Source organism: Anomaloglossus baeobatrachus, chromosome 3, assembly GCF_048569485.1.
Source record: "Anomaloglossus baeobatrachus isolate aAnoBae1 chromosome 3, aAnoBae1.hap1, whole genome shotgun sequence".
NCBI classification, from domain to species: Eukaryota; Metazoa; Chordata; class Amphibia; order Anura; family Aromobatidae; genus Anomaloglossus; species Anomaloglossus baeobatrachus.
Window position 1 is genome coordinate 419,538,953 of NC_134355.1, and position 23,947 is coordinate 419,562,899.

At 45.0% G+C, this 23,947-nt stretch overlaps 1 protein-coding gene across 6 annotated transcripts in view; it reads right to left on the reverse strand.

Annotated features, from left to right (window-relative positions):
- The window catches only part of ARHGEF10 (Rho guanine nucleotide exchange factor 10), a 291,401-nt gene that overhangs the window by 100,718 nt on the left and 166,736 nt on the right, over nucleotides 1–23,947 (reverse strand). For all 6 annotated transcript variants that reach the window (XM_075340320.1, XM_075340323.1, XM_075340321.1 and 3 more), the window contains 2 exons: nucleotides 8,500–8,679; nucleotides 7,842–7,958 (listed from right to left, as the gene is read on the reverse strand). In XM_075340320.1, the coding sequence (XP_075196435.1) occupies nucleotides 7,842–7,958; nucleotides 8,500–8,679 (297 nt within the window). The remainder of the gene's footprint in view (nucleotides 1–7,841; nucleotides 7,959–8,499; nucleotides 8,680–23,947) is intronic.

Sequence of the window (23,947 nt, forward strand, 5' to 3'; positions counted from 1 at the left end):
TTTGTTTAGTATGACTATCTATGTGTACTTTTATTTTTCCAGTCATCTTATATTTGGTTAGGATGTTAGAATGTTAAACATTTTGCAGCAGATTTTATTTTTTTTAATGAAATGTATAAAACCTATATTTTTTTACAGACCCATTCAGGTTTGAAGCAGAAAATATTGCATTAGCCACAAGTCTTTCATTTTCAGAAGGGGTAGAAGAAGAAAATGAACCCCACAATTTATTACAGAATTTCTCCCAATACCCCATTTGCGGTCATTAACTGCTGCCTTGGCAAGTGGAAAGGCTCGGAAGAGCATCATTTTATTTTTGGAAATAAATTTTGGAGGGAATAAATTGTGGATGCCTCTGTGGTGCCAAAATAGCATAAATTGCCCACGAGTAAGCCCATTTTTGGAAACTATACCCCTAAAGTAATTCATCCAGACCCATACCAAAGATTTAAGATCCACAAGTGCTTCACAAAAGTTTCTAACATGGAAACGCAAAAAATGAAAAATTATTTTTTCTACAAAAATGTTGCTTTAGCCTAAAATTTCATTTTCACAATACTAATAGGAGAAGATGGACCCAATAATATGGTATGCACTTTATTCTGTATGTGACAGTACCCCATTAATGGTCAAAAATTGCTGCTTAGGGCCGTTTCACACATCCAGCTTTTCGCCGAATTGGTGGATCCGGCGCACTCCAGTACAGTGTGATACAGTACAATGGCAGCGCCACAAGCTCCGGTCACTTGCTGTCATGTGACCCAGAAGTTGCCGCGCTGCCACTGTACTGTGTCACACTGTACTGAAGTGTGCAGGATAAGTAAAAAAGCCGGGTGTGAAATGGCCCTAAGGCAGATGGCAGGGCTCGAAAGGGAAGGATTGACAATTTGTCTGCAACAGATTGTGGAAACCATGTCCCGTTTGTTGAGTTACTGACATGTCAAAATGGCAGAAACTCCAGATAAGTGACCCCATTTTGGAAATGAATCCTCAGTAAATTAATTGAGCAGTTTGGTGAGCATTTGTAATCCACAGGTATTTTACATAATTGTATAAGATTGGGCCATCAAAATGAAAAGTTACATTTATTTTTTTTTTAATAAAATGTTGTTTTAGCCTAAATTCTTAATTCTCACAAGAGTTAAGGCCGCTTTACACACTACGAGATCGCAAAAGCGATGTCGTTGGGGTTACGGAATTTGTGACGCACATCCGGCCGCGTTAGCGATGTCGTTGCGTGTGACATCTATGAGCAATTTTGAATCGTCGCAAAAACATGCAAAATCGCTAATCGGTGACATGCACCCCTATTCCCAATAATCGTTGCTGCTGCAGGTACGATGTTGTTCGTTGTTCCTGCGGCAGCACACATCGCTATGTGTGACACTGCAGGAACGAGGAATCTCACCTTACCTGCAGCCGCCCGCAATGAGGAAGGAAGGAGGTGGGCGGGATGTTAGTCCCGCTCATCTCCGCCACTCCGCTTTGATTGGGTGGCCGCTTAGTGACATTGCTGTGACGCCGAACGAACCGCCCCCTTAGAAAGGAGACGGTTCGCCAGTTACAGCCACGTCGTTAGGCAGGTAAGTAGTGTGACGGGTCCGCGCGATTTTGTGCGCCACAGGCAGCGAATTGCCCGTGACACACAAACGATGGGGGCGGGTACGCATGCTAGCGATATTGCTAGCGAGATCACAGCGTGGAAAGCGGCCTTTAGTATTAGAAATTAGATCTCACAATGTGCTATGTAATTTCTCATGAACAAAGTGATACCCCTATAAGTGGCTGGATGGGAAAGAGCGCTGGATGGTGGGGCTTGGATGGGAAGGAGCACTATTTGACTACTGAGTGTAATTTTGGTTGGAACAGATTTATGACGCCATGTTGTATTAGCAGAGGCTCTTAGGTGGCAGAACAGCAAAAATAATAAAACGTATGTGAGGTCACATTGGAAAGTATACCAATCAAAGAGTTCACCTTGGGGTATAGTCAGAATTTTAAATCCACGTGGACCTCACAGAATTCTATAAAAATTGGGCCGTGAAAATAAAATATACCACTAAAATGCTGCATTAGCTGCAATTTTTTCATTTTTACAAAGGATAGTGGTTAAAAAGGAGAGCCATAACTTGTTACGCAATTGCGAACGCGGCACTACGCCATATGTGGTCGGAAACTACTGTGTGGCTTCAGAGTAGAGATTAGAAGGGAAGGAGTGCTATCTGACTTTTGGAGAATATATTGTGCTGTAATAGATTGCAGGCGCCATTTTCCAAGCTCTTAAGTCCCAGAAAAGAAGAAATACTTTTGTGGAAACCACGGTTATCGCTGGTTAGGATCAAAGCCAATTGCGGTTTTGCTTTTTTTCGTTTTGTGGTGCATTAACCCATTGCACAGATATTCACATTTGTTACATTTGGTGTGCAGTATATGAAATCTCTGCTTGCAATCCAACTGGGCGGTTGTTCAGAGTCTTCTCTGGAGGCATGAGCTTTCTTCCCAATCTCCTGAACTTTTCAAATCACAGTGTAAGGCTATGTGCGCACGCTGCGTTTTTTTGACGCTGCGTTTTTGTGCGTTTTTGGCCGCTAAAAACGCACAAAAACGCACCTGCGTTGAAAAAACGCATAAAAAACGCATGCGTTTTTACCGCGATTTGGTGCGTTTTGCTGCGTTTTTCCTATGCATTGCATGGGCGGAAAACACAGAAAAACGCAGGAAAGAATTGACATGTCCATTTTTTTTTCAAGCTCAAAAACGCAGCTTAAAAAAACAGTTGTGTGCGGACAGCAAAAATGAAAACTCATAGACTTTGCTGGGGAAGCAAAGTCATGCAGTTTTGAGGCCAAAAACGCACACGAAAAACGCCGCAAAAAACGCACTGTGCGCACATAGCCTAACAGTCTCAAATGCTGCTGAGCTATGATTGGTAGCAACTGAGAATGCACGCCCCCCACAAACAACTCTGAAGAAACTCCTGGATGGTCTTCAGGCAGAGATTTCACATAATACGCTCCAAAAGCAACATATGTGAATATCTCTGCATCGGAGTGACGCATCAAAAATTGGATAAGAGTGGCAGAATCAGGGGAAATCAGGGATTTTTACAAGGTATTAGACTCAACTTTTTTAGGAAATAAAAATATCCTACCATATTCTTTAAAACAGATCTGTCACAAGATTGCACAATACATACTGCACGCAATTTTAAATAGATCTGTTAGCCTAGATGAGACTGGTATATTTACTGTAAGAATCAATTTACAATTAAATAGCTTTTGTATCCTCTCAGCCAGACTGACAGCTGCAGCTTATTCACTGGCTCATGTTATATTAATGGCGGGAGAGGAGAAAGGTCTGACGATCTGAGAGCACAAAGCTACCTGCAACAGTATTATCACGCCTGGAAAGTATCAAACAGAAGCAAATACTGTTACATGCACAGCATATACCGATGGCTGGAATCACACTCATATACAACGTCTTGTTCATATGTAGCTTTTGAAGCAATTCTTGACATATATTTTACATAAACATACCGAACATGCATCATACTACAGCTATATAAGCAAGTCACAACTGTGCACAGCACCACTTGTTACACGATTTAACACACACTGTACGTCACCTTTTATGATCTAGATTTCTCAAAATAATGAAAATAGACTCCATGTAATACTGTGGGAACGACAGAGAAAAAAGTAAATGAGAACACATGCATGGAATGTTTGCATGTGTATTTACAGGGGCTTTCTGGCTTCCATAGTTTTTCTGTAAAATAGAAAATCATATAGTTTTCTAATATGAATGTATAAACAATTCTGTAACACTCCTATCTTAAGCCTGCTTTACACGTTGCAATTTCGCATACGATATCGTATGCAATTTGCAACGCCCCATCGTATGAGTGGCACGTTCAATTTGTTGAACGTGCCGCACAAACGATTAACCCCCGTCACACGTACTTACCTTCCATACGACCTCGCTGTGGGCGGCGAATGTCCACTTCCTGGAGTGGGAAGGTTGTTCGGCATCACAGTGACGTCACGCGGCAGCTGGCCAATAGAAGCGGAGGGGCGGAGCTGAACGGGACGTAAACATCCCGCCCACCTCCTTCCTTCCGCATTGTGGGCCGGGAGTCGCAGGAGGCAGGTAAGATCTGTTCATCGCTCCCGGGGTGTCACACACTGCAATGTGTGCTACCCCGGGTACGATGAACAATCTAACGTGCAATTCTAGAGAAAGGTACGATGTGTATGCGATGAACGTTTTAACGTTCAATCGCAATCGCACGTACCTGTCACACACTGCAATGTACCTTACAATGCTGGATATGCGTCACTTACAACGTGACCCCGCCGACACATTGTAAGATACATTGCAGCATGTAAAGCAGGCTTTAGACGGGTGCAATAGGCCACGGTCTAGAAAAAAAAATGGTGCAGCCAACAGATTAGCCCATAGTACTGCATCATATCAGCTAAACATGGCATCTCACATGTGACTTCTGTAATTATTAAAAAATTGTATAATACTAAAGGAAAATGGGAAATTGTAATTTCAATCTCAACATGGTAAAGGTTTCCAGCTCTGAGCGTTAACAGCTCAAATGGATACAGTAGTTATGGAATTGATAAAAATATCAAGCAAAAGAAATTGGACCACCATCACCTCATTGGTTTTTCTAATATGGACATAATAAATGCAGGAAACTACGAACGTGTCAGACTATCAGAGCGGTTGATTGCTCAGATCTAATATTACATAACACCTCATACACCACGCACGACAAAGGTTTCAGCAGGTCGACATCCAGAAATCTGCTCATTGTAAAGAAAAGCTTTTGCAATAGGAGATTGTTCTGAAGGAGAAACCCTTTAAAGGGAACCTGTCAGGTGCAATAAAGGGCGGAATGAGCGCAGGAACACCCTTGCGACTAGTCCCTGCACTCATTAACATATCATAACGGATCTTTAGAAATACTCTTTCTCAGTGCTTTTTGTAAAATAATATTTGCCGATACTCATCTCGAAGGCGAGGGGCGGGGGGAATGGGGGGTGTTGCTGTCAGGCACCGCCGGCTGAGATTGAGGAGCAGGAGGGGGGGAGCGGTGCCAGTGGAGAGAGTGGATGATCATGTGAGCACAAGTATGAAATTTGTATACTTCTGGCCACATTCTGACTTGATGTGTCCGGCCTCAGTCAATTCATTTTCATTGAGCATGTCTGTTCAGCATGTGACCACATCTATGTAAATCGCATACTTGCAGCTTTATAACCTCCCACTCTCATTGCCGGCACCAGAGAATCCTGACAGCGTGCAGTGTGCACACTGTGAGAATTCAGAAGGCTGCAGTCACAGAGTGACACAAGGAGTGACTGCAGACTCATCACAAATTTGGACAACTCCTTTAATGCTCCTAACAACATAAATAAAAACATAGTAACCCTTAACTTGTCAGACGGCACAAGACTTTTTTAAAGAGATTGTCCACTACTTTAACATTAATGACCTTTCTTTAGAATAGATCACCAATGTCTGACTGGTCGGGGTCCGGCACCTGGCAACCCCGCCAATTCCTTACTCTAGGTGTCGGTGGTGGCAGGTGGCCGGAAGTGCTCAGTTCTGGATCTGCTCCGTCTCCTGATAGTGGCAGCAGTCTCCTATTAAAATCATTGAGGTGGATGTGCAGTACCCGGCCGCAGACACCATCAGAGGACAGAGCAAATCCAGAAATAAGCATTTCCGGCCACCTGCGCCATAATCAGCTGATCAGTGGGGTTCCCATTGCGCTCAGATCAGAAGCAATGCGCAAGTGGGCCCGAGGCCTAATGATAAGACATTGTCAGGATCACAAATAAATATTTACATTCAGGTACCTTATAGATGATGTTGTCTCCGGTTGTTTCTTTCTATTCTTCTTCTTGTCCTGACGCAATGATGACTTTTCACATTCACATCTCGTCTCTGCAGATTTCCATCTTCTCCGGTCTTCTGCAGCACATCCTGACACGATGCCCCTAAAAGTAGCAGAATGATTATAATACTTCTATTTAAAAATATCTGCCCTACACTGTGCCCCAGAATAAATAATGGCCCCTCACAGTATTCTCTTCACAAAATATGATCCACACTGTCCCTCTTATTGTACATGTCCTCCGTATTCCCTCTCTTTCCAAACTGAGCCTACTGTTTACAGTGTCATTTACACTGTGTCCCCTTATACCGCCCAGTCTTTATATTGTGCCTTCAACACACTCCCCCTTCTTGCTATAACCTCACAATGTCCTCCCATTCTGCCCCTTCTCCATACCACCCACCTCCACTACCCAGTCTCTATTCTGTGCCCCTCACATTCTTCTCATCCCTTACTGTCTCCTCACTACCTTCTGTGTGTCCATATACTTTTACACCTCACTCCCCATTCTGCCCACTTGCTCCTCATACCATGTCACTCTTTATTCTGTGTCCTCAAAATTTCTTTCTAGTTCGCTCCACATCCTCTCTGTCCCCATGCATCACCCCTCATCTCCTCTCTGACCCCATGCATCACCCCTCATCCTCTCTGTCCCCATACATCACCCCTCATCATCTCTGTCCCCATGCATCACCCCTCATCCTCTCTGTCCCCATGCATCACCCCTCATCCTCTCTGTCCCCATGCATCACCCCTCATCCTCTCTGTCCCCATGCATGAAACCTCATCCTCTCCGTCCCCATGCATGAAACCTCATCCTCTCTCCCCATGCATGAAACCCCATCCTCACTCTCCCCATGCATGAAACCTCATCCTCTCTCTCCCCATGCATGAAACCTCACCGTCTCTGTCCCCATGCATGAAACCTCATCCTCTCTCTCCCCATGCATGAAACCTCATCCTCTCTCTCCCCATACTGTGTCCAAAGATACTTCCCCCTCCCCATCATCTCTTCCCACCGTACTCTGTCCAGATAGTTCCCCCCCTACTGTGAATATAGATATTGCCCCCTCCCCACCCCTACTGTGAATATAGATATTGCCCCCTCCCCACCCTCTGTCCCCCAAAGTGTGTCCACAGATGGTTCCCATTCCCCACCCTCTGTCCCCCCCATATTGTGTCCACAGATAGTTCCCTCCCCCACCCTCTCTCCCCAATACTGTTTCATAAATACTCACCTCTCACCCCATAATGTTCCTCCTCCGTGTCTTCTTCAGCTCCACACTGGAGCACTTATCAGCGTTTCTCTGCCGCCTCTGCGCTGCGGCGCTGGCTTCCGGGTCAGCAGTCTGATCATCTGACCTGATCACATGACAGCCGTCGCTCTGATCCGGAAGTCTGACAGATACAAGGACAATTGAACAGTGGGAGCCGCGCTCTGCAGATTCTATGAGTGCGGCTGTCAGCGTGACAGCCACGCTCAGAGAATAGCGGTCCCACCCCGGCAGACTTCCACACCGCTGCATCAGGCAGCCCGACAGTGCCCCGCCAGCTCCTCCCTAGATACGCCTCTGGATTGTGCCTCCGCTCCACATATGGCCAATGTGTATAGTTTACAAATTAGCCATGTGGACAGAGTCAGAGGCGCTCTTCAGATTTTCCGGTACGCCGTACCGCCGCCAAAAAAAGCACTGCTTTTTCTAAAGCTCTCTTTATGTATACTACTATAGCCTGAGACAGTTAGGCAGGGATTAGAAATATGCACCCAGAACTGCTCGTGGATCTGGGTGTATATTGCACATGACAGGTTCCTTTAACAACATATACAGAAGAAGCATAGATTTACATTCAGTAATAAGCATTAAATAAACAGAAATAACTTAAGTAGGAAGCAGGGACAAAGGAAAAAAAACAATGAATTTACTTTTAAAAATTCCAAAAATGCTGGTTTGGTGGCACATGTTTTCCGGAGGACCCCAACTGCAGTGCTGAAGTTGTTGACATATTCACTATAAGCATCGAGTACCATGGATTTTGAAAACTGCAAAGCAAAGGTAAGAACTGATAAGTATGTGTGCCATAAGTCAGGACTTAGCAAGTTCAGTTACTTCAAAGCATCTAGCTCCTCATGTGGTGTCTTACAGGTGTTCTCAGGCATCATTGTAAATAAATAATAAAAAAAATCAACAATAAAGAAAATAAAGCCCCGATTTATGAATCAGTGATTTTCTCGCCAGTCTTCATGAATAAAGTCAAATGCTCCTGATCCATAAAGACTTGCATGCCTGAATAGTGGCGCCTTGCCACAAAATTTACGTCAGTTCCTGAGTGAGATTTATGGCATAGGGACTGCCACCGCATGTCATTAGATGGACTGTGCTGTGATGCCCCTTTTGCTCTATCCTGGCCATTTTGGCAGAGGTTGGAGAAACTGACATGAAAACGTCAACAGAATTCTGAAAACAAGCAACACTTTTGCGCAATTTACATCAGAATTCTGGCAAAATTATTTTGGTGAATCAGTGCCTAAGCATCTCACTTCTACACCATTGTCCAGAACAATTTTTAGTTATTGCACTTACTGATGCTACAAAGACATCCCCGATCATCTCTGCTGTGTCCCACTCTGACACCCGGCTGGCAAGAGCGATCTGGAATAGTGAGTGGCATTGGAGAATTTCTCTTATCCGATAGAACACTATTTTCAGCTTCCTGTCACTTATTAGTTTTGGCTCCATCTCGCACAATGGTTTCTCGTAATTCTGAAAATAAATGGCAAGTCAGCGACAATAGGACATCATATCATTGAGATTATATATATATATATATATATATATATATATATATATATATATATATATATATATATATATATATATATATACACATATACACATACACCGTATTTTTCGGACTATAAGACGCACCGGACTATAAGACGCACAATGGTTTTAGAGGAGGAAAATAGGAAAATAAAATTTTAAGCAAAAAATGTGGTCATGACACACTGTCATGGGGCGAGGATCTGCTGCTGACACTGTTATGGGGGTAATGTCCCCAAATGCTCTACTAAGGTGCCGCATCCTGGTAATGATCCTCCCTGCCTGGTATATACAGTATATGTCCCTCATCCTGCTATATACCGTAATCCTGCCATATGGCCGCATCCTGCCATATACTGGCATGTGGCCGCATCCTGCTATATAACCCATCATGGCATATGGCCCCATCTGGCTCATAATATGCCCCCATCTGGTTCATAATATGCCCCCATCTGGCTCATAATATGCCCCCATCCTGCTCATAATATGCCCCCATCCGGCTCATAATATGCCCCCATCCTGGTGTATGGCCGTATCCTGTGGCACATAAAAAAAATAAACGTTCATACTTACCTCACTTTACCTCACTCCCTGCAGCATCGCTCATCCTCCCGTCTGTGTCAGCGGCAGCGCCGCTGATTGGAGCCGTCCCCATTACCCTGCCGGATCGCGATCATCTCCTGTGTCTGTGCCAGTGTCCCGGCGGCTGCGTGTGGACACGTGCGCACAGCGATGACGTCATCGCTGTGCGCGCCGCTAGTCTCCACTTAGCCGCCGGCACAAACACAGGAGATGATCGCGATCCAGCAGGGTAATGGGGACGGCTCCAATCAGCGGCGCTGCCGCTGACACAGACAGGAGGACGAGCGATGCTGCAGGGGAACGGTGAGTACTGTACACTGATTCACTGCTCCCCGCGCTGATGATGATGCACGGGGTGCAGTGAATACAGCCGCACATGATCACTCTAGGCCGTAGTTGCCAGGGGTGATCATGCGAGCCGGCTGTTTATCCCCCGCCCATCATCCCGCCTACCTGTCAGCGCCGGCTTCAGCGCTGAGGGATGATGGGCGGGGGATGGACGTGCATATTAAATGAGTGGGTCCACGTGGTCACGGCAGGCTGCTACAGCCTGCTCGTGCCCCCGATGACCCGCTCCACCGCAGCACCCACATTCCCCGCAGCCACATTCAGACCATAAGACGCACCCCCCACTTTCCCCCAACATTTGGGGGAAAAAAAGTGCGTCTTATGGTCCGAAAAATACGGTATATATATATATATATATATATATATATATATATATATATACATACATACATACATACATACACACACACACTTTATATATACACAGTACAGACCAAAAGTTTGGACACACCTTATTCAAAGAGTTTTCTTTATTTTCCATTCAAATGATTTTTATTAGGTTTTGTAGTTAACAAATCTTGAAATCATGCGTTACAAAATTTAAGGACATATAGATAGTAAAGAAAGGTTAAGAAAATGCACATATTTTGACCCTTCAGTTTGTTAGTGTTGATACATCAAGCAGTATATTTTCTTGGTCAAATCAATTGCTTATGAATTAAATTTTTGCAAAACATAACTAAACAACAAATAAAATTAACAACTTCTTGACATGGGTTTTCTTTATTTTCATGACTCTGAAAATTGTAGATTCACATTGAAGGCATCAAAACTATGAATTCGCACATGGGGAATGAAATGCTTAACAAAAAAGTATGAATCAACTGAAAATATGTCTTATATTCTAGGTTCTTCAAAGTAGCCACTTTTTGCTTTGATTACTGCTTTGCACACTCTTATAATAATGACAAGGGAAGTGTTACATACCAAAAAATATATATGACCCTTAAAAGGTTCAATTTTATTAAAATTACGCTAAAATCCAAAACCCAGTGTATATCAAAAATTTTGAAAAAGAGAAAGGGAGTAGGGTAAAGTTCTCACCCTAAAATGCACCTCCCTCCTGTCCACTACCTACCGCGGAGGTCGGCACCCTAAATCTGATACGAATGTGGCGCCCCCACTCAACGGTGGCTGTCCCTGTGGAAGCCCTAATAGGCCCTTGCACCAGTCATGAAAATCAAGGACAGATAGGCAGGATATGCTTTGTATATATAGTGGACAGGCTAGACAGAAACAAACATATATCCCTCCAATAATTCAGATATCGAATGAAGGATACTAGGTATATATATATATAGAGGGGTCCTCAACTGTACATAGTCAGACAGGGCCTCATCCTTTCTTTCAATCTGGTGAGGGGTCAGATCTTATGGATAAAGGTTCTGATACCCCAAGTGTGAACTAACCTCTGGTTGCAACCCTTTATCCTCTAAATCAAGAGATCTGGACAAAAAAAAACGAAAAACTATCACAGTGGTAAGCAAATTATTGCACCCATAAGATAAAGTGCCAAGTGCATGATGCAAAAATGCTATTGTAATATAATGTACAAGAATCCCAATTCGCATCTCATGCACAAAAAGTGCAATTGTATACTAAAGTGCAAATGCTAACATATAAAGTGCTGATACATATCATGCAATGGTACTCTGAGCAACCATTTGCATCTTAGCATTCTCTTGACGAGCTTCAAGAGGTAGTCACTGGAAATGGTTTTCCAACAGTCTTGAAGGAGTTCCCAGAGATGTTTAGCACTTGTTGGCCCTTTTGCCTGCACTCTGAGGTCCTGCTCACCCCAAATCATCTCGATTGGGTTCAGGTCTGGTGACTGTGGAGGCCAGGTCATCTGGCGTAGCACCCAATCACTCTCCTTCTTAGTCAAATAGCCCTTACACAGCTTGGAGGTGTGTTTGGGGTCATTGTCCTGTTGAAAAATAAATGATGCTCCAACTAAACGCAAACTGGATTGAATAGCACGCCGCTGCAAGATGCTGTGGTAGCCATGCTGGTTCAGTATACCTTCAATTTTGAATAAATTCCCAACAGTGTCACCAGCAAAGCACCCCAGCAAAGCACCCCCACACCATCACACCTCCTCCTCCATGCTTCATGGTGGGAACCAGGCATGTAGAGTCCATCCGTTCACCTTTTCTGCGTCGCACAAAGACACTCAAATTTGGACTCATCAGACTTTCAAAGCACAAATTTCCACTGGTCTAATGTCCATTCCTTGTGTTCTTTAGCCCAAACAAGTCTCTTCTGCTTGTTGCCTGTCCTTAGCAGTGGTTTCCTAGCAGCTGTTTTACCATGAAAACCTGCTGCAAAAAGTCTCCTCTTAACAGTTGCTCTAGAGATGTGTCTGCTGCTAGAACTTTGTGTGGCAATGACCTGGTCTCTAAGAACACACAAAATTATTCCCCAAGTATTTTAATTTATTTTATTAAAGTAGATAAAAAAAAATTTTAAACACCACACCATTTTCTGCATGATAAACAAAGCAATAATCAAATTGTCTCAAGACCAACTTAATGGCTACCCCTGATCTTGAACATCAAGAACAGGGTTTACAGTAGATAAATGACAAATTGATACAATTAAGGCTAAGTTCACATTTCCGTTGATTTGTATCAGTCACATGCGTCGCTTGACGCATGTGACTGATGCGCTGTTCAACGCTGTACAACGGATGACAAAGAACAGAATTCTTTGTCGGATTCCGTTGTGTGCGGGGGGCGGAGTTCGGGGGCAGAGCCGAGCGGGGGGCGGGGCCAGGCGCTGAGGATGTCAGTGGAAGTGCTGCGGTCTGCATGGCTGGGGACAGGTGAGTGTATCTGTGAGTGAGTGAGTGTGTGTATGTGCATGTATGTATGTATGTATGTATGTGTGTGCACATGCAAAGTGCGGGAGGGGGCGGAGCCGAGCGGGGCCAGGCGCTGAGGATGTCAGTAGAAGTGCTGCGGTCTGCATGGCTGGGGACAGGTGAGTGTATGTGTGAGTGAGTGTGTGTATGTGCATGTATGTATGTATGTATGTATGTGTGTGTGTGCACATGCAAAGTGCGGGAGGGGGCGGAGCCGAGCAGGGGGCGGGGCCAGGCGAGGGTGTCAGTGCTTGTCTGCATGGCTGGGGACAGGTGTGTGTGTGTGTGTGTGTGTGTGTGTGTGTGTGTGTGTGTACATACATGTGCGGAGTGCGGGAGGGGGCGGGGCCGAGCGGGGAAGTGTCGGCCTCCCTGCACACGTAACCAGCCTAAATATCGGGTAACAGCAAAGCACCCGATGTTTACCTTGGTTACCCGATATTTACCTTGGTTACGGGCCTACACCGCTTAGCGCTGGCTCCTTGCACCGTAACCAGGGTAAATATCGGGTAACCAACCAAAGCTGGTGATGTGTGCAGGGAGCCAGAGAGCATGCGCAGCGAAATCCGACGGATCTCGCTGCTCAAAAAACGTTACATGCTGCGTTCCTCCCGCCCGGCGGTCAGTCGTTCCACGACTGATCAGTCGGGCGGAGGGTGCAACGCAGCATCATCAGTCACAATCCGCCGCTCATACAAGTCTATGGGAGCAGCGGAATCCGCTAAACGGATTCCGCTGTTTACAAGAGCAGCGGATTGTGACTGATAGATTTTAGCGGAAATGTGAACTTAGCCTTACAGATAAATACAGTGCTGGTTCACACAGAGGACATAATAAATATACATCACACCAAGCCAGACTTAACTTTTTAGCTTCCAATGTGACTCTGTTGGCACGTTAGTGCTGCTTTAGAACATCACAGTCAGATGCAATAGCTCTGTTGGCACGTTAGTGCTGCTTTAGTACATCACAGTCAGATGCAATAGCTCTGTTGGCACGTTAGTGCTGCTTTAGTACATCACAGTCAGATGCAATAGCCTGGTCTCTAATCTGAGCTGCTGTTAACCTGCGATTTCTGAGGCTGGTGACTCGGATAAACTTATCCTCCGCAGCAGAGGTGACTCTTGGTCTTCCTTTCCTGGGGCGGTCCTCACGTGAGCCATTTTCTTTGTATAGTTTGATGGTTTTTGCCACTGCACTTGGGGACACTTTCAAAGTTTTCCCAATTTTTTAGACTGACTGATCTTCATTTCATAAAGTAATGATGGACACTCGTTTTTCTTTACTTTACAAATTCTAACAGTCTATTCAGTAGGACTATCATCTGTGTATCCACCAGACTTCTGCACAACACAACTGATGGTCCCAACCCCATTTATAAGGCAAGAAATCCCACTTACTAAACCTGACAGGGCACACCTGTGAAGTGAAGACTATTTCCGGTGACTACTTCTTGAAGCTAATCAAGAGAATGCCAAGAGTGTGCAAAGCAGTAATCAAAGCAAAAGGTGGCTACTTTGAAGAACCTAGAATATAAGACATATTTTCAGTTGTTTCACACTTTTTTGTCAAGTATTTAATTCAACATGTGTTAATTCATAGTTTTGATGCCTTCAATCTGAATTTACAATTTTCAGAGTCCTGAAAATAAAGAAAACTCTTTGAATGAGAAGGTGTGTCCAAACTTTTGGTCTGCACTGTACACACACATATATATATATATAAATATATATATATATATATATATATATATATATATATATATATATATATATATACACACACACATAAACGTGTTTATAGCAAGAGTATAGAGACTTTTTTTTTACTCAGCAATGTAATGAGGCTCACACTTCTCTTTTATTGCAGAAAATTACTATGTTCCTCAGTGTTCTTCTAATTGGTACAGTACAAGCTCCCTGACGGTTACCTGATAATACAAATGATTACAAGCAATAGCAGCTTCATCAAATGGTATCCTACAGGGATAAACTAAGTAAAGGTGACATCTGTACAGAAATGGCCTTGGCAAAGAATACACTTATGAAACATCTGTTAGCAGAAGACAAATCTCACACATGACATACGGAGCGTCCCAGCATTCCGGCTGCAATTCCAGGGAAAGGAAACACATGTACTGGCACCTGTTTCCAGTTCTTCATAGCAGCACATCCCACTTTTATAATGTTGTAAGAACCATTATACATGGTCCGGAGATTTCAGTACCAATGGGTGCAGTCTCGTTCAGTGAGAGGCCATAACATTTTATAAACTGAGTAAGTAATTATAAAGGGAATCGGTCTGGAGGTTTAGTGTAGCTACATGGCCATATAGACTAAAGAAATACAAGTCCGTAGATCCCTGTATGGTTCCAAACCGTTGTACCACTACAGAGAAGTCCTCGCCTGACATTTTTTGAAAATGAATTTGGAAGCACATTAAGGGGAATCTGTCACCACGTTTTTGCAAACTAATCTGAGAGCAGCATAACGTAGGGGGCAGAGATCCTGATTCCAGCGTTGTGTCATTTACTGGGCTGCTTTATGTAGTTTTGATAAAATCACTATTAAATCAGCAGAAGATTATCATTAGAGGACTACTTGGCGTGCTGCCAGGTAGTCCAGCATATTCATGAGCTCTGTTTTACTGTTAGATCTGCAGCAGAGAAAATAGTGATTTTATCAAAATGACAGCAACCAGCTCAGTAGGTGACACATCACTGGAATCAGGATCTCTGTCTGTATATTATGCTGCTCTCGTATGGGGGTGCATAAACTTGGCAAGATCTATATGGTTTGTTACAAGAGAATTGGGACATACTCTTGAGTGACAAAAAACTGACTCCTTTTATTGGAGACAAACCTAATTTAGTAGCAAGACGGGCCCAAAACCTGAGAGGTATCCTCTCCAAGAGTCATTTTTCAAGACCAACACAGAGTCTGGGAACGGGCATAAGATTGAAAGGCACATTCCCCTGTGGGGCTTGTACAGTGTGTCCGTATATGTTGGCCGGTGATTCCATCTCTTTACCAATCTTTCCTAGACGAATCACCTGTGGATCTTATTACAACTGTCGCACGAGGAACGCCATCTACATCCTTGTTTGCGATTGTCCCAAAATTTACGTTGGAGAAACCACGCAGGAGGTGAGGAGGAGGATACAGCAACACTTTTCTAACATAAATACAGCGGAAGCCGACCGGAAGAAGGGTAAGGTGCTTACTTCAGTGGCTTCTCATTTTCTTATGCACCATAAAGGGCGATACGCCACAGTTAAGGTGCTTATTGTGGATTCGATCAAACAGAATATTAGAGGTGGGAATGCTACTAAAGAGTTGCTTAAAAAAGAATCAAGGTGGATTTATACGCTTAATAGTCTAGCTCCATACGGTCTTAATGAGGAGTTGCTCTATACGGGGTTTTATAATGCCATCTGATGAATTCCACCACTCTCTATTAAAGCCCACTTGTCTTTTCCTTCATCTAGAAGATCATGGATGGTGTAATTAAGAAGAGGATAGGAAGAGAACACAGAACAGGAAATCATGAAGAACTATAAAAGACCTCCCTTTATCTGACAAGAGATGTCGCTGCTGTATTCTACCTTGACTCTACCTTGATTATACATATTATGGACTGATGAACATATTGGAAACGTGGGAATAGATGCTATACTATAAGGACATGTTGGACATGAATATGCTGCTTTGGCCGTGGGGAGGACCCATAGCATTGCTTTTTGCTATCTATTATATTAATAGGGATTTATAAGGGACTGCTCTTGCCCCACATGTATGTGGCAAAGAGTGGGTTCCCTGTGTGTTCCTACTCTGGTTTCATCGGATTCCATCTGGTTGCACTGATCATATATATATAATAACTGCAATTTAATCGAATTTATGATAATTCTATCCGCTGGTATTATTTAGGCTAATTACATGAGACCTTACAAATTTTCTTTGTGTCTTTGGGTGATATCTAATATTCTATACTTATGTAACTCCTGCATGTTGTTTCAATCCACATGCCGCCTTAATTAAGTATAGATATCTTATGGTATTCTTGGAAATGCCATTATGGGCATAAGTGTGAGTTACCATTGAGGGATCTCTATTGGTTCTCCCTTAGACATCTGGTATAAGAATATCTTTACTGTAGACCAATTAAATATGACTCCATGCCTAGGTAATGACATTGTAGTCGATGGAAATCTATGGGTATCCACGATATACTATGTTTGGCATATATAGACCAAGGCAGGTATATATGTCTATGTCTAACTCCTTATGACCTTTCTATGCTGGTTCTATTAGATCTATCTAACATCTGGTGCCTTTTTCCTGTAAGAACTACATTATTGATGGTGCATGTTGTACACGCCATCATCTAATATTTAATGGGTCCCCTGTGTTGGGTCCATTGAATTCGTTTGACATCTGTTGCTCTGTTCTCCTCAAGAACCATATAGCATTATTATTGGGCATTATTTAGCTTTGCCTTATGTGCTCTTAACTTCTTTTATGCCTATGGATGATATTGTCTGTCATCTGATGATTTGCTCTCTATAAAGGATAGCATAATTTTGTCTGCTGGCATCATCTAGTTCTACTCTATGGGCCATGGATGATGGCATTTTTGTATTGCCTATTTACTTATGGACATGCTGTTTGTCCTTCTAACATACGTTACTGATGTAATACATGTTGTAATCTTAATAGATGGGCCTTTATGTCCAAGTTATCGTGCGTTCCTCTGAGTAATTTCCTTCCAAATAACAGTGAATCTGCTGGCGCTTGAAGTGCTCCGTCTGCAAAGGGGTTAATACGCCATCTTTCTTTACCCCTTCGCTTGTATAGCGCATGCGCATAGCAGGGACTAGGTCACTGAGGGCACCAATATATTATGATGCGCCTGTAATTATAATTATAACAATAACCTTTAGTTGTGTACTTCGCGAAAAGATAACAAGGAGAAGCGCCGCTCCTTGAATACACTTTGTGCGTATGGAAGCGATATTTGACTTGCGCATGCGCAGTAAAGGATAGGGGAGGACGCTCCCCATGTCATGTGATCAAGTAAGATGGCGGCCGCCATCGGAGTTTCACCTCCAACATGAAAAATCGTGCAGCTGCGGGTAAGCACTAATTATACTCCTTTAAAAAGGACACACATGGCCATATCATATCGCCTTCTTTCCCCTGAGGAAGCCACTGGGTACGTGGCGATACGCGTGGGGTGTCCACGCCAGGAAACCCCCCTCTTTGGTCACTCCTTTAATCCACCCCACTAGCATGGTTGCTATATATTCTATGGGTTGATGGATGTAGGTCCGGCTTTGTATTTGCTTGTAGCCTGCTTGTAGTCTGGTTGCGGTATTTAACTGCACCATATTTCCTTGGTGGCTTGAAGCATCCAGGACCCTGGTCACATGTGGCAGCATAGTATGGGTATATGTATTGAGCAGATAGAATTATTGCTGATCTAACAAACATCTTGCATCTAAATGGGCGCTTTTCAGGATACATTCTTGAGAAGATTTTGGGTTTATAATATTACCATGTATTGATAGGGACCTGGATGTACTCTGTTGTTAGATCAATTTATTGATCTACATTATTTGATGCTCATTGTGAAGGTTTCCTATACCTGTATAATATAAGTGTTTCTATCCTATAACCCACTATATGCCATCATCTATAAGGTATTGGAGGTCTCTTGTGCCTATGTAGATTTCAGCAATTTTCTATAAGAGCCTATACTGCTCATTTATGATTGGAGATTTATATATCTGCGCAAGTGTCCCCATGCAAAAATTTATTATATGCTGGTAATCACATATTGTGGATTTGTCACATTTGCGCAATTCCAGGTGGTTTTGTACATTATTGCATTATATGCTACCATACGTGCCCACTAGTGCTTTGGATCACACTTATTTTTGTAAACCGGATACGGGCCTTATGTACTATCAATTGGAGTGTCCATAACTGTATCTATATGTACATGATTATGCAATTGGTTCCTGGCGGACATGTTATGCCTATGGCTTTTTAAATGTTTTTAAACTTGTGTCACTGTGTGTCTTAAAGTAATTTTTTCAGTGTGGAGACATGTGTCTCGTGCTTTGGTTTTCTGATAACCTAATAAAATTTAATATTTATTGATTAATATTGTGGTGATCCCGCCTTTTGGTATACTCTTTTCTTCTTTTTCTTATATAATTTCTGTATACCAGGAGATCCCACTGGGTAGTGCCCTTCCTCCCCCTTTTGTCGTAAACTTGGTGATAGATTCCCTTTAAAAGGTTTTGTCCACTACTAGGACAACCCATTCTGATTCCAGATGTTTTCCCTAGGTGAAACAAAAAAGCCTATACTCACCTCCCATAGCTGCCCCGTTCCATCCGTGCCGGGGCTCATGTGACATTGTGACATCCCCCCGTGTCCAATCAGCGCCGGCTTCTGTCTCTCCAGCTTTGGACAAACTAGTTAATCAACAGGACGTGAGTGCTGTGGCTGCGCTCACTTCCTGTGGATTGCTAATTTAGTCCAAAGGCAGCGAGACAGAACCTGGTGCTGATTGGAAGCGGGGCTCGAGTGACATCACAGAGTCATGTGAGCCCCAGCACTGTGAGCCCTGGCACGGATGGTATGGCGCCGCCAGGGGAGGAGAGTATAGGCTTTTTTATTTTACCTGGGGGAAACATGTGGAATCAGAAGGGGATGTCATAATAGTGGACAACCCCTTTAAAGTGGCAGCCTGATGTATGTATGGCTAGTTCGATGACCCACCTCAGTATTCCCCACCTGGCACGTTGCTGCCAATGTGATGTATAGACAGATGCCAGCTTCTGGCAGAATCTTAGCTCATTCCTCATCAAACATCATATTTCAGAAATGCTGCAGGAAAGTAGTATCTTGCTATGCACCATGTTTGCTGCAGGTCATAGTAGCCAAGAGAGCTGCACTAAGGGCGGCTTTGCACACTACGGTGGGGTCAAATTGAAAGTGACGCACATCCGGCATCGCATGCGACATCGTAGTGTGTAAAGCCTAGATGATACGATTTATGAGCGCAAAATCGCCGTAATCATATCATCGCTGCAGCGTCGGCGTAATCCATAATTACGCTGACGCGACGGTCCGATGTTGTTCCTCGCTTCTGCGGCAGCACACATCGCTGTGTGAAGCCGCAGGAGCAAGGAACATGTCCTACCGGCGTCACTGCGGCTTCCGTAGGATATGCGGAAGGAAGGAGGTGGGCGGGATGTTTACATCCTGCTCATCTCCGCCCCCCCGCCGTTATTGGTCGCCTGCGGTGTGACGTCGCTATGACGCCGCACGACCCGCCCCCTTAGGAAGGAGGCGGGGCGACGGCCAGAGCGACGGTCGCAGGGCGGGTGAGTGCGTGTGAAGCTGGCGTAGCGATAATTTTCACTACGCCAGCTATCACACGATATCGTACCTGCGACGGGGGCGGGGACTATCGCGTGCGACATCGCAGCATCGGCTTGCGATGTCGCAACGTGCAAAGCCCGCCTAAGTAACAGGATTCCATAAAAGATGGGATGAAGCATAAAATGTAACAAAAACTAAAATGTAATGATATGGAAATCTCTTATAGCCATATTTTATACACAACAGAAAACAGATCAGAAGGTGAAAAAACAAACTCATTTAGAAATGAATGGCAGCAACGCTTCTCACAAAAGGGGGACAGGACAATCCTATCATTGTGTAGCATCCAGTCTTTTTTTTTTTTCTTACACAACAGCCTGTAAATGCCCAAGAAGTGAGGAGAATGGAGTGGCCCTGTGTAGTGAATTTAGATGAATCACTTCTTACAATGGTTGTATTGCTATATTATATGTATTATTATATTGTTTTATTATTTGTATTATTGTATTGTTCTATTAGTTATATCATTGTATTGTTCTATTATTTGTATTATTGTATTGTTTAATTACTGTATATATTCGAGTATAAGCTGAAATTTTCAGCCCATTTTTTATGCTGACAACACCCCCCTCAGCTTATACTTGAGCGTGGGTCCCAAAAAAAAGTTATCATCATCTGTCCTCTGTTCCTGCGGTCACCGAAGTGTCTGTGTGTCTGCAGTCTGCAAGAAGCAGGAAAGAAGACACCGCAGGAAAGGAGGACAGGGGAGAAAAATGTTTTGTGTGTTAGTATGTGAACAACGGCACAATAGGTAACAAGAATGGATCGGAATGAGGACATTACTAAAGGATGGGGCACATTACTAGAGGGCTCATTACTACAGGGGACAATATGGGCACATTACTACAGGGGACAATATGGGCACATTACTACAGGGGACAACATGGGCACATTACTGCAGGGGACAATATGGGCACATTACTGCAGGGGACAATATGGGCACATTACTGCAGGGGACAATATGGGCACATTACTGCAGAGGACAACATGGGCACTGTGAGGTAGCGTGGTCGGCTGCGCAGCAGAAGACACGGGATCCAGGCATTAAGGTTCACAGCACACGGTTTTAATGTCCAAACAAAAGTCCATAACAAAATACATGTGCCTCCTCAGCAGAGAACTCAGGAAGTTCTGTTCACTCCCCCACACCCGGCAAACCTGCCCTTGTTCCTGATTCTATTTAACCCTCCCTTCAGCCTGTAGGGAAACAGCATTAACCCTAGAGTGGATCTACTTTCTATCATGGAGTGAGCACAACCGGGGCGAGACATACCGGCCGTCATAGATAACCCCGGTCACAGTCTCACATACCCCCCCCCCCCTCAGTTCAAGCGTGCGGGGTTGAACTCCAGCCATCAAACACGGGCCGCGGGACAAGGCATCGGCGTTGCCCTGCAACCTACCGGCCCGGTGTTCAACCGTAAACCGGAAGTTCTGCAGAGAAAGGAACCACCGAGTAACCCGGGCATTCCGTTCCTTGGCGGACCTCATCCAGACCAGTGGAGAGTGATCCGTCACCAAGCGAAACTGTCGTCCCAGCAGGTAATAGCGTAGGGTCTCCAAGGCCCACTTGATCGCCAGGCATTCCTTCTCCACTACGCTATAATTCCGCTCGGGAGGGGTGAGCTTCCTACTTAAGAAGGTGACGGGGTGTTCCTCCCCCTGAACCACCTGAGACAGCACTGCCCCCAGGCCGACCTCCGAGGCGTCAGTCTGTACTATGAACTCCTTCCGGAAATCAGGGTGTACAAGAACGGGCTGTCCGCACAGGATCCCCTTCAGGGCCCGGAAGGAGTCCTCGGCCTGCGGAGTCCAGCGCACCATGACGGACTTCTTGCCTTTGAGAAGGTCCGTCAAGGGGGCTGATAGTCCCGCAAAATCCTTTACAAACCTCCTGTAGTACCCCACGATACCCAGGAAGGCTCTAACCTGCTTCGTGGTCAGGGGTCTAGGCCACTTCTGGATCGCCTCAACCTTGTTAATTTGGGGCTTAATCACTCCTTGGCCTATCACGTAGCCCAAGTAGCGGGCTTCCGTGAGTCCCAATGCACATTTCTTGGGATTGGCTGTCAATCCGGCTGTTCGAAGCGCGTCCACCACCGCTTGTACCTGTTCCAAGTGGGTCTGCCAATCGGAGCTGTAAATAATAATGTCATCAAGGTACGCTGATGCATACGCCTGGTGGGGTTCCAGTACTAAGTCCATCAACCTCTGGAACGTGGCCGGAGCGCCATGTAACCCAAAAGGCAAGACAACATAGTGGAAGAGACCCTCCGGCGTAACAAAAGCGGTTTTCTCCTTGGCGGACTCCGTCAGTGGCACCTGCCAGTACCCCTTGGTCAGGTCGAGCGTGGTAAAATATCGCGCCTGTCCCAGCCTATCAATCAGCTCATCCACCCGCGGCATGGGGTAGAGATCGAACTTGGATATTTCATTCAATCTCCTAAAGTCATTGCAGAACCTTAAGGAGCCATCGGGTTTTGGTATTAGGACAATCGGACTAGCCCATTCACTCTGGGATTTTTCGATGACCCCCAGGCGTAACATAGTCTTTACTTCCTCCGATATGGCTTGTCGACGAGCCTCCGGTACCCGGTATGACTTCAGGCGTACCTTCAGGTGGGGCTCGGTGACAATGTCATGTCGTATCAGACTGGTCCTACCGGGCAGCTCGGAGAAGACATCGGGGTTCTGCTGAACCAACCGTCTGGCCTCTTGCCTCTGTTGCTTGGTGAGGGCTTCTCCAATCCTTACTTCTGGTTCGTCCTCTCCGGAGGTCGCTGGAGCCGGATGTGAACGACCCGAAGAGGAGGGAGGTGGGGAAAAAACAGCCATCAGGCTTTCCCGTTCCTGCCAAGGTTTTAATAGGTTGACATGGTATATTTGTTCAGGTTTCCGCCTACCGGGCTGCAATACTTTATAGTTAACCACCCCTACTCTTTCCTTTATCTCATAGGGGCCTTGCCACTGAGCCAGGAATTTACTCTCCGCCGTGGGGATTAATACCAACACCCGATCCCCGGGTTTAAAGGTCCGCACGGTGGCTTGTCTATTGTAGCGGCCGCTTTGCGCGGCCTGAGCCTCCTGTAAATGCTCCTTCACAATTGGCATGACCGCGCTTATGCGGTTCTGCATACCCAAAATGTGTTCAATCACACTTTTATGGGGGGTAGGCTCTTGCTCCCATGTTTCCTTTGCCAGGTCCAACAATCCCCGGGGATGTCGCCCGTATAACAATTCAAAAGGCGAAAACCCCGTGGATGCCTGTGGCACCTCTCGTATGGCAAACATCAAATAGGGAAGCATCATATCCCAGTCTTTCCCGTCTTTGGAGATCACCCTTTTGAGCATGGTTTTCAGGGTTTTATTGAAACGCTCGACTAAACCGTCCGTTTGAGGATGATACACAGACGTACGCAACTGCTTGATCTGGAGTAGCCGGCATAGCTCTTTGGTCACTTTAGACATGAATGAGGTCCCCTGATCAGTAAGGATCTCCTTGGGCAACCCCACCCGGCAGAACACCGCAAACAACTCCCGAGCTATAAGTTTTGCTGCAGTATGTCTGAGAGGTATCACCTCGGGATACCGGGTGGCATAGTCAACGATCACTAGGATGTGTTGGTGCCCTCGAGCGGACTTTACGAGGGGCCCCACCAGATCCATCCCTATCCGTTCAAAAGGGACTTCTACAATGGGTAAAGGTACCAACGGACTGCGAAAATGGGTTAGGGGTGCGGTAAGCTGACACTCCGGGCAGGTTTCGCAGAACCGTTTTACCTCCCCAAAGACCCCGGGCCAATAGAACCTTTGCAATATTCGCTCCTGCGTTTTCTTGACCCCTAGGTGGCCACTCATCAGGTGTTTATGAGCCAAGTCGAGGACCCGCCGACGATGCGGCTGGGGCACCACCAACTGTTCTACCCCCACGCCCCGTATTTCATCTACCCGGTAGAGT